This window comes from Microtus ochrogaster, chromosome 2 (assembly GCF_000317375.1).
Source record: "Microtus ochrogaster isolate Prairie Vole_2 chromosome 2, MicOch1.0, whole genome shotgun sequence".
NCBI classification, from domain to species: Eukaryota; Metazoa; Chordata; class Mammalia; order Rodentia; family Cricetidae; genus Microtus; species Microtus ochrogaster.
In genome coordinates, this window is record NC_022010.1 from 31,775,467 (window position 1) to 31,786,804 (window position 11,338).

The 11,338-nt window shown below is 42.8% G+C and overlaps 1 protein-coding gene across 8 annotated transcripts in view; it reads left to right on the forward strand.

The window, feature by feature from the left end:
- Positions 1–11,338, forward strand: part of Fry (FRY microtubule binding protein) — a 382,290-nt gene that overhangs the window by 234,820 nt on the left and 136,132 nt on the right. For all 8 annotated transcript variants that reach the window (XM_026785214.1, XM_026785202.1, XM_026785180.1 and 5 more), the window contains 4 exons: positions 830–920; positions 1,131–1,210; positions 1,326–1,406; positions 10,830–10,998. In XM_026785214.1, coding sequence (XP_026641015.1) covers positions 830–920; positions 1,131–1,210; positions 1,326–1,406; positions 10,830–10,998 — 421 coding nt within the window. The remainder of the gene's footprint in view (positions 1–829; positions 921–1,130; positions 1,211–1,325; positions 1,407–10,829; positions 10,999–11,338) is intronic.

An 11,338-nucleotide genomic window follows, 5' to 3' on the forward strand; every position in this document is an offset into this window, starting at 1 on the left:
GGCTAGCAAGTGGCAGAGTCATAGATGGAGACATGACTAGCAAGTGGCAGAGTCATAGATGGAGACAAGGCTAGCAGTCCTAATTTTCAGTCTGGACCTTTCACCCCACAGTCACCGTAGCTGCTGCCACTGAGAGCCAGGGATGTCATTCCGTTTCAAAGAGTTCTCAGCCAGTTCCGGGAAGCCAGGAACTGGGACAGAGATGCTGCTTTGCGACACTTGGCCTTCCTTTTCTGCGTCCTAACTTCTGAACGGGCGTAAATGACCCCACCTCTCCTTTCCCCTTCTTCCAGCTCCCTTTTGGTCTGGCTTCAATTCCTTCCTCTTGGCATTAAATCTCAAGTGATGAAGAGTCAGCAGGAAAGAACAGGAAAGCGCTGCTGAGTTCCCTCCATCCCCGCGGTCTCGCTTCCAATGATGACAGACTAGCTTCTTACCTCTTAGGATCCTTCATGAACTCGTTCCGTCAATTACATCACTACATTTTGTCCCCAGATCCTTAGATACATGCCTCCACTGTGGAAACCATCTGCTGTGTGAACTGTATTTTATGGACAGTAGCATTCCTGGGCTGTAAGAGGACTATAGAAAAGTCCAGAGAATGAGGTTAGAGACGCACACACAGCTACTTCAGTTTATGCAGCTGGAACTTTTAAAATCAGCTATTCTGGCTTAAATTTTCCCAGTGAGCCATCCTAGGCAGGTAATACGTGACCCCATCCTAACAGAAAGGTCTGTGCTCTAGAGGGGCTGAGAGCAGTCTTTGTAGAAGTATTTCGCCCTAAAAGTGCCTCCAGTGCCATTTACTGTGCCGTTTTAAACTTTGCAGTGATGAACAGCAGCGAGACTATTTGATGGAGAGACGGGACCTCGCCATTGATTTTATTTTCTCTTTAGTGCTAATAGAAGTTTTGAAACAGGTGAGCAATTCATTTATTATAATCTTTTTGTTAACTCTTTGTAACACTAAGTGCTAAAGGTCTGAGTTTATGATCTATGAATTCCAGTACTGGGCAATGTGAATCGTGTTTATTGATTGCAATAGATCATATGTAATTAGTGGAATCACCGTTATTTATAGGACATTTAATAATCCCTTCCAAATTCAATGTCATCTTCTTTTTTTTCAGATCCCCCTTCATCCTGTAATAGACAGCTTAATACATGACATTATTAACCTGGCTTTCAAGCATTTTAAATACAAAGAAGGGTAAGATGGTTTCTCTCCCTAGGGTATTGACAAAGTTGAGTGCTTAAAACTAAGTTAGCTGTGTGATCTTTTCTGGGCGTCAGACCCCTGACCTGTCTAATTCTGTTTCACTCAGGTACCTGGGTCCCAACACTGGCAACATGCACATCGTGGCAGATCTGTACGCAGAGGTCATCGGAGTTCTGGCGCAAGCCAAGTAAGGGACCATTTGCATAGGAATTGGCATTGGTTTGAGTTTATGCGCCCATCCTGAAGCTAGCTAGAGCAGTGATGTGCCCATCCTGAAGCCAGCTAGAGCGGTGTGGTTCTTAACCTGTGCGTAGCCACCCTTTGGGGTCATACAACCTTTCATGGCGTCCTATCTCAGATATCCTGCATATCAGACATTTACATTATGATTTCTAACAGTAGCAAGATTACAGTTATGAAGTAGCAAAGAAAATAATTTTACAGTTGGGGGGTCACCACAAAATGAGGAGTTGTATTAAAGGGTCCCATTAGAAAGGTTGAGGACCACTGGACTCCTTCAGAGCAAGTTCAAGTGAGCTGTTTCATGCTGGCAGTTGGGCCAATTCCCAGCACATCTCAGGCCACTGCTTCCAAGATAAAAAAATAGACCTAACCAAATTGCTTTTCTCTTTGCTCGGATATTACAAAGATGTTTATTGGCTCTTCAAGTTTTATTTTTTTTTCTTCTTCCAGGACCAGATAGTTGCAATCTATCTTCTGTAAGTAGGAAAATTGCATTCTGCGATGTCCCTTTTACTACAGACTTTGCTTAATTCAACTGAGCTAAAAATGCCCCAGACATTGTCATGGAAACAAGTCAGGGGGGAAATTCTCATTGCTAAATTTATCTGGCCCCAGGATGCTACTTAGCGGGCTAGAACAGAGCTGTGTTAGACTGTGAGCAATGATGAATGTATTCCAGAAGTGACGTCACACCCTTCTCACCAGCCTTCTTTTTATATAGCCCAGAGGCAAGTCAGCCAAGATTCTGAATGTCTAGATTAGGTAAAATGAGCCAAGGACATGGTACAAATTCAGGCCATGCAAACAGCTCATGGCAAGTGACTCCTCTGTCCTTGTGAAGCATAGCTTCAAGAGATAGAATTCTTCCACCCGCCCCCCCAAGACAGGTTTTCTCTGTGTAACAGCCCTGTCTGTCCTGGAACTTGCTCTGTAGACAAATCTGGCCTTGACTCAGAGATCCGGCCTGCTTCTGTCTTCTGAGTGCTGGTATTAAAGGTGTGTGCCACCACCAGGCAAGATGGAATTGTTCACCACTCAACCCTCATCCAGGAGCCTTCTCTTTGTAGTAGATGACAATGAATACAGGGGCCCACAGCCGATCCGATGTAGACCTAGGAGAGCTTAACTCCAGATGAGACATCTCTAAGGGTCAGACAGCATCCAAGAAGAAAGGAAGAAAGATGGTTAAGAATAGGAGGTGACGGTTGCCTGTGGTGAAACGATCTTTGCTGGACATAACAGGACTGTTGCACAGTGAGCTTACAGCAGCTGTAGCCCCATGCATAAGACCAGTAGAAGACCAATCAAGTCCAAATCTGAGCCCAGAATGGGAAGAACTCCCCTGCCATGAACTCCCTCCCCTGTCCGAGGTGTTATTGGCAACTGATGGCTGCTGGAGGAGAGAGATTCTGTTTTCTTCCTGGATATGGGTCTGGAGGGTCTGTCCATGTCCTAGTAGATGGTCCAACGCCCACTCACATGCAGGCAGGGCTAAGTGAGCTCAATGGGTTTTTTAAAAGAGCACATTAAAAAAAAAAGCCGGGCGGTGGTGGCGCACGCCTTTAATCCCAGCACTCGGGAGGCAGAGGCAGGCTGATCTCTGTGAGTTCGAGACCAGCCTGGTCTACAAAGCTAGTTCCAGGACAGGCTCCAAAGCCACAGAGAAACCCTGTCTCAAAAAACCAAATAAATAAATAAATAAATAAATAAATAAATAAATAAATAAATAAATAAAAGAGCACATTAAGTTGGAAAGGAAAAGTGGGGAGAAGGCAGAATAGGGGATAGAGAGTTGCAGGGGTGGGGTGGGGTTGTATCAAAACACATTATGTACATGTATGAAATGCTCAAATAGTAAAAAAGGTCAAAAAATTAAAAAATATCTTTAAAACATTATAAACTCTTCTAAAAAGGAAAATACTTAGCATTTTCTTAGTACACTTGGTGTGTGCACTTCGGTTTGGTCCCCAATACTTTTTCCCCATGGTATCAAAATCTGCAATGTTCAAGTCTCCTGTGAACAAGATAACATATAAACTCTGTTCTTTCTCCATTTGGTTAAGTCACATCTGGGTAACCTGTAACCCCAATACCACGTGAATGCTGAGGAAACAGTTAACACACTGCATTGTTTAGGGAACGGTAAAAAAAAATTCACCCCCCCACCCCACCCCAGAGAAATTGTTCCCTCACTTAGTATAGAAATACATAATTTATCAAAGCAAACTTTTTACATAGTCTTTACTATTATTTTACCAGAGGATACAGACAATTGGCAGGAGTCGATTCTCTCCACTAGTGGGTCCTGAGAATTGAACTCAGGTCGTCAGGCTTGGCTGCAAGCACCTTTACTCCCTAAGCCATACAAAACATTTTCAAATACTTACACAGAAACCTCGCCAGGTAAAAGAGATAAGACCATAGAAAATAGCACTGCCCACAGCATGCATTGTATGATTCTTTTCACTCTGATCCTTTTTTCATGCCCACCCAAATGACTTGTTTGTTTTCTAACACAAGAAAACATCCGTGTTAGAAAGTGGAGGGGGAACTCCCAGAGGGCAAGCCACTGACACAGAGAGACGCATCAAGGTCAAAGGCAGATAGCGACAATATAGAACCAGATAGAACTAGACAAAGTATACATAAGAATAAAATGGCAAGGATTGAAGAGCTGGAGGACCTGAGTTCAGGCCCCAGCATCCACGTGGCTGGCTCACAACCACATTTAACTACAATTCAGGGGAATATAACACTGTCTTCTGGCCTCCTCAGGTCCACAGGCACCGACAGCCATCTTGCCTGAGTCTGGAGTATACTTTTTTAAAAGGTCTATGATAATTGTGGTTTATGAATCACTAAGGAAAAGAGAAATGATACATCTTAGAAAGATTTCTCTTTAGTTGAGTAGTGAATTAACTGCCATTAGAATGAACAGAGCTACAATTATCTGCTAATTAATCTCTGTGTACCTAGAAATGGTTTTTCAAAGAAGGCATTACTATGTGTATTCACTCATTCATCCGACTTTGATCACCTCAATATTTTTCCTTGCGATATCCTAACATAATTCTCTCATACTATAACCCAGGAACTTTAATATGCTGAAATAACATAAGAATACAATTTTACGCTTCTCTTAGTTTTAATGAATAATACATAATACTGGATATTGTCAATGACCAGCCTTAGTTATGTGGACTCAGGACAAGGTGAAAAGTGGTGCCCATGCCAAGTATGATGGCTCCAACCCAAAACTCAGGTGACTAGAGCAGAAGGGTCACTGCAAGATGGAGGCTAGGCTGGACTACATAGGAGGCTAGCCTGGACTACATAGGTTTCAGACCAGCTTGGGCTATAGAGTGATTCCTTTCTCAAAAACTGAGGGGAAGAGAGAGGCAGGGGAATGAGAGAAGAAGGGGGTAGGAAAGATAACAAAACCTCCTTCTAATCAGCAGGCAACATCCAAAGATCACAGCAATCCCAATGCCAGCTTAGAGGTATTATTGACAGAGATTTCTGTCCCGCCCAGTCCCGGTCATTCAGTTCCAAAGAAACACACAGAGGCTTACATTAGTTATAAACTGGTTGGCCTATTAGATCAGGCCTCTTTATTAACTAATTCTTACATCTTAAATTAGCCAATAATTCTTGTCTGTGTTAGCCACGTGGCTTGGTACCTTTTATCAGTGAGGCATTCTCATCTTGCTTCCTCTGTGTCTGGCTTCCTCTGTGATGACTGCAGACTGACCCTTTCCTCTTCCCAGAATACACCTGTTCTCGTCACCCTGCCTCTACTTCCTGCCTGACTACTGGCCAATCAGTGTTTTGTTACAATATAAATGACAGGGTACAAGACCATTGTCCCACAGCACTTCCCCCCACTTTTTTTCCAAAATAAGAGCACTGAATCTAATCTCCTTTGTTTAGTTTTTTTCAGACCATTATCCATAACAACTTGCAACCAACACTCTAAACAAAGATCACTATAGCATATTCCTAGCAAGCTCTTACATATCAAATTAACCCATTTCTATTATTCTGTATATCACCACAAGGCTGTGGCCTACTGGTACAAGTTCTAGCATCTTCCTCCTTCAGCAGCTACATGACGTCTCTCTGATTCCACCTACTCTTTCTCTCTATCTCTTTCAGCCTGGCTATATTCTGCTCTGCTATAGGCCAAAGCAGCTTCTCTTTTAACCTATGGTAATAAAACATAATCTTAGCAGTCAGAGGGGAATCCCACATCACATGATTGCTTCAAAGATTCATAGATTTAAACAGTGGGTTTTCTTTTCTTCTATACCTATGAGCTATACATTTTAAAGCAAAGGTTTATCTTTATTTGTGTTTTGTTTTCCTTTTTCTAATGTATGTGGGTGTCCTACCTGCATGTGTGTGTATGTACTATGTGCATGCAGTACATATAGAGGCCAGAAGATGGCATTGGATCCTCTGGAACTGAAGTTATCAGTGGTTGTAATCTTCCATGTGTGTGCTGGGAATTAAACCCAGGTTCTCTGTAAGAACAACCAGTGCTATTAACCACCGAGTCATTCCTGCAGGCCCCTCTATGTCAATTTCATGGAATACCACAAATGGGGGTCATTGTTTAATTATTTTATATGCTAAATACAGCACTAAATGAAGTATTAAAGGAAAGACTATAGCATAAACAAACTATCTCTAAAAATAAAATCATTTTATAGAAAAATAGATTTTAAGTGGAAATATATTTGCAGGTTACTTTTACCCTAAAATAACATGTTTATGCCATGTGGAACTTTTCACAGTAAAAATAGTCGTATCTATTTTTAAATGAAAAATAGAATTTTAGCCACCATCTCATTATAGTATTGACGTACTGAGTTACATAATCAACTTGCCTTTTCCTAAGTCTCCTTGTTTTAGCTGTAGATTAGGATTAAAAGACTAAATATTTAACTGTGGGCCTTTTCTATGAGAAAGGCCTGTGTTCATCAGAAGTGAATTGATTTTAATACCATTTCAATTTTGAAAAGTGTCCTAACCATGCTCAGTCTAGAAGACTCTTCCCAATGACATCTTGGGGTGCGTGTACAAGGGTGGGCACGGTTTGCGCTTGCCCACCTCCATGTCAACAAACTCGCCCCTCTTAGGAAACCAATGCACTCAGCAGAGTTAGTTTGTACCTACTGTGTGCCTGACCTTGTGGAGCGTGGGTCCAGCCAGAGGTGTCAGACAATAAAACGCTCAAGCAAAGAACTGTAACACATTCAAGTTGGGGGCCTTTCTCCCCTACATCCCCATCTCCATTTCTCTTTCCTTTCTTCCTTCCTTTCTTCTTTCCTTCCTTCTTTTCCTTTCCTTTCTTCCTGTGGTAGTGGGAATTGAACCCAGGACCTCGCATATTAAGCAAACAACTGACATTGAACCTAGGTACTTAAGCATGCTAGGTAAACACTCTGCCCTGATCTCTGTCCCAGCCCTCATTTTGTTGATGATGCTTGCTGGCTGGCTGTTTCTTTTGAAACAGGGTCTCTCTATGTTGCCCAGGCTGGCCTGGAACTCACTCTGTCTCCCCATCATCCTGCTTCAGCCTCCTGGGTAGCTGGGGTTGTAGACCTGTGCCACAGGCCAGCATGCCATTTTCAGATGTCTCTCTGTGTTTATTCAGACAGTCATTGTTTGAGCAGTTGAGAAGAGTGTCTCAGGCTGTCAGGTCAGCCCACTGCCAAGCTGTTACACACAGCAGGCTAGGCAGTTGTATATCAGTATGCTAGGGGTACCGTAACAAAGACAACACACAAGAGAGCTTTGCTGATAGACTTTTCCTAAGAGCTGCCCGCGGCAAGCTCAAGGGCTTGGCAGGGGTGGTTTTCCTGTAGAGAAGTCACGGGTTGTTGTTGTTGTTGTTGTTGTTGTTGTTGTTGTTGTTGTTGTTGTTTTCTGTCTGAAGGCAGAGTTTCTCTGTGTAACCACCATGGCTGTCCTGGACCTTGCTCGTGTAGACCAGGCTGGCCTTGAGCTCATAGAAATTCACCTGCCTCTGCTTCCCCAGAGCTGGGGTATAAGGATGTAAGCCACTACCCGGTGAGAAGGTCCCTTCATTGTGATCTTCTCTGCCTGTGCTACAGTCCAATTATCCTGTCTTTAAAACATCCCAGGCATACGGAGTGAGGACCCACCCCAGACACTTAATCTAACGTTCCCTCTTCAAAGGGCCTGTCTTCTACTACAGTCACACCCATTCTGTGTATGATTTGAGGGAGGGGTGATGTAGGGGGACAGCAAAAAGAGCCCATAATATTAAATCTAGGCAAGGGTCAGAAAATATATTTTTAGTAAGTTTTTAGACCATACCACATAGGAAACACACTTTAAAAATCCTGGATTTAGCCTTACTGTGTAGCACGGGGATTAAGAGGAAGGGCCTGAAGTCAGCCACAGCCTCAGACACCGGCTCCATTATCTATCCATCGGCAGTATGGCTTTATGAGGTTTGAAAGTCTTGATATTTGGAAAGGCTACAACTGTCCCCTTCACAAGGCTACCCTGAGGATTAAAGAGCAGTTGGAGTGCTGTAGAGTCCCTTAAGATGTCCTTCTGCCTCTAGGATCTCCATTGCCATCTTAGTCAACATACATGCCACATGTTTGTGACATAGAAAAGAATGATGTTATTGGAGTTTGGCATTTATATTGAAAATGTTTAAGAATACAGTTTTAAGTTTCCACTCTAATGGGGGTTACCTGACACCAAATCAAGCTTTCTAAATTTAATAAAATTTACATTTTATTCTTTGCTGGTACCCTCATCCGAAAGACAAAAAACACAAAAAAAAGCCCTGTGATGTTTTTCCTTGTAGAGCATAACACGACTAATGTTTCCTCCCTGATTTCCACAGTATTCAAGAAATGTCACCAATGCCAAGAATGGCCAGTTTGGAATGTTGTCTTGAAAGTAGATGGTTCATAGAAGTCCATAAAATGCCACCACAGGTCAGGAATGAGCCCGTAGCTATGGCACCACCCTGCTAAAGAATATCTCACTCGGGAATGCGTTCGCATCCTCACGCTTGAACGCTTCTGCGCTACTGCCTTTGTATAGCAGACATACAGAAAGTCTACAAACTGTAAACTTTGTTAAGCCACAACAGAAAGAACACTGTGCGCCGGCGCCCGTGTCCCTGTGCCCGCTGCCTCTTGTGTCCTGTAATTTCTACTTCAAGACAACAGTTGTTCTTAACCAGTAGATCCTGTTACAGTTCAGTTTTCACGGTCACGGTGGCTCTTCCTAAGTGAGAGCTGCTACACTTTCTGTCCTCCTAGCCTTAAGATTGCTTCTATTATTATTATTATTATTATTATTATTATTATTATTATTATTATTATTATTACTAGATGTAGTGTGAATTCTAATTGGTCTTAATAATAAAAGCCTGGAGTCAAATATTAGGAGGTGAAAGCTGAATGATCAGAGAAGCAGAGCAGCCAGCCACTAGCTCTTATCGCTACAAAATCCTCAGACTGAATGGGGCATCCTGTCTCTACAAATCCTCAGACTGAATGGGGCATCCTGTCTCTACAAATCCTCAGACTGAATGGGGTATTCTGTCTCTACAAGTCGTCAGACTGAAGGGAGTATCCTGTCTCTACACATCCTCAGACCGAATGCTTTGAGCTCCTGTCTCCTCCCTGCTTATATTTCTTTCTCCACCCAGACATATCACTGTCTCCACTTCCCTAGTGCTGGGATTAAAGGGTTGTGATCCCAAGTGCTGGGATCACCTTTATATGAGCTCTGTTTCTCTTTTAGACGGATTCAATCTCACTTCGCCTAGAGTGGCCTTGAACTCACAGAGATCCATCTGCCTCTGTCTCCCAGAATGCTAGGGTTAAAGGTGTGTTCCATCACTGCCTGGCCTCTATGGCTAACTAGAGACTTAGCCCTGCATTCCGATCTTCAGGCAAGCTTTATTTGTTACAGCACAAACAAAATCTCACCACAATTCTTATTATTGATTAAAACTTTTTTATAAAGAACTCCCAAATAAAAAACACCAAGTACCAACGTGATCAACATCTACATGTCCCAGTGAAGGTCTATACATTTGGAACAGCCACTGGGAAGCTGTGGAGCATCCCGCTGGATGTCACACTTTCAAGCGTGTTTTTTATGTACATATCTACTGCCAAAGTCTGAAAAATCGGTGACACGGTCAGAACTACAAAAGCAACTAGCTTTGGGTTTTTTGTTTGTTTGTTTTTGTTTTTTGTTTTGGTTTGGTTTGGTTTTGGTATGTTTGGTTGAGACAGGTTCTCACTATGTAACCCTGGCTGTCCTGGAACTAGATATGTAGACCAGGCTGGTCTCAAACTCATGATATCCTCTTGCCTCTGCCTCCCGAGTGCTGGAATTTAAAATTGTGCACCACCATACTTGGGTCAAACAATCAACTTTATATCCTAGATTCATTTAAAAAACTGAAATGATATTACAGCTGTAATTAGTATTAATTTTCCTTTTCAACAATGCTGATAATTTAAGTAGAGAATGGAGACTGTATCTTTTATATCTGTCCCATTCACCAGCTCAGACCCTACAAGCCCATGCATGCTCATTCCTATTTTGTTGTTGTTGTTGCTATGGTACCAGGGAGCCAGAACTATGCATCCCCAGTAGTTGGTTCTTTGAAACAGTCTTGCCATATAGCTCAAGCTAGACTCAAGCCCATCGTCCTCCTCTGGCTCTGGAGCGTAAGAGTCATAACCTTCACCCTTCCTCTCAGATACAATTTCAATTTTCCCACTGCTAGACTTTCCCCTCAACTTAAAAATATATTTTTTCCATAATCATTAACCTAAAATTATACAAGAACAACAGAAAAACGTCAGCAATGGAAATTGGGTTATTTTAGGCATTATTTGGGATACAGATCCAAAAAGTATTTGTGGTCACTGTCAGAAATAGCTGATCCTGTAAGCTGCACTCAGATGTTCACTCGTTGTCAGACACTTCAGGCCCTAGGGACCTGCGAGTAATTTGGTGGTACCTAAGCCTGAGAAAATGGAGAGATGTTTGTCTGTTCAGGATGCTCAAGTTAAGAGCTAAGCCATCATGAGAGGGTTAAACAGCAACGTAGCTCAGTCTGAAAGACGTGTGGAGCATCTTATTGAATAAAGGGAAATATGTGGGGGACATCTTATTGAATAAAGGGAAAAGGAGCCGGTTGGACTCTGTCAAATCCTTATGATCTGATGGCCATTGCACTTCACACGAGTTGAAGGGCCCCGTCACTGCATCCAGTCACTCTTGGATGCTGGAGGCCATCATAATAGTGACTTTCTTGACTGTTACTTAGTAATCTCTTGTGTTTTCTTAGGTTCCCGGCTGTCAAGAAGAAATTCATGGCAGAGCTGAAAGAGCTGCGGTACAAAGAGCAGAGTCCCTATGTGGTCCAGAGCATCATCAGCCTGATAATGGGGATGAAATTCTTCCGTATTAAGATGTACCCGGTGGAGGACTTTGAGGCGTCCCTCCAGTTTATGCAGGTGAGGTCCCTGAGCCACGACTGGTTACCTCACGAAGTTTCCTCCATCGAAATACTGCAGCTGGAATGTGAAAAACCTACACAGGCAGCACCCAGCACTGGAGGTGTCAACACACACTCAAACTTCTCAATGTTACAGCCTGATACACGCTCAATAGAAACCTCATTTCTCTATTTTCAGTATTGAAGGTTGAATCTTGGGCCACACTCATGCTAAGCAACCTCTCTACCACTGAACTACAACCCCAACACTTTTTTTTTTTTTGATTTTCGAGACAGGGTTTCTCTGTAGCTTTGGTGCCTGTCCCAGAACTAGCTCTTGTAGACCAGGCTGGCCTCGA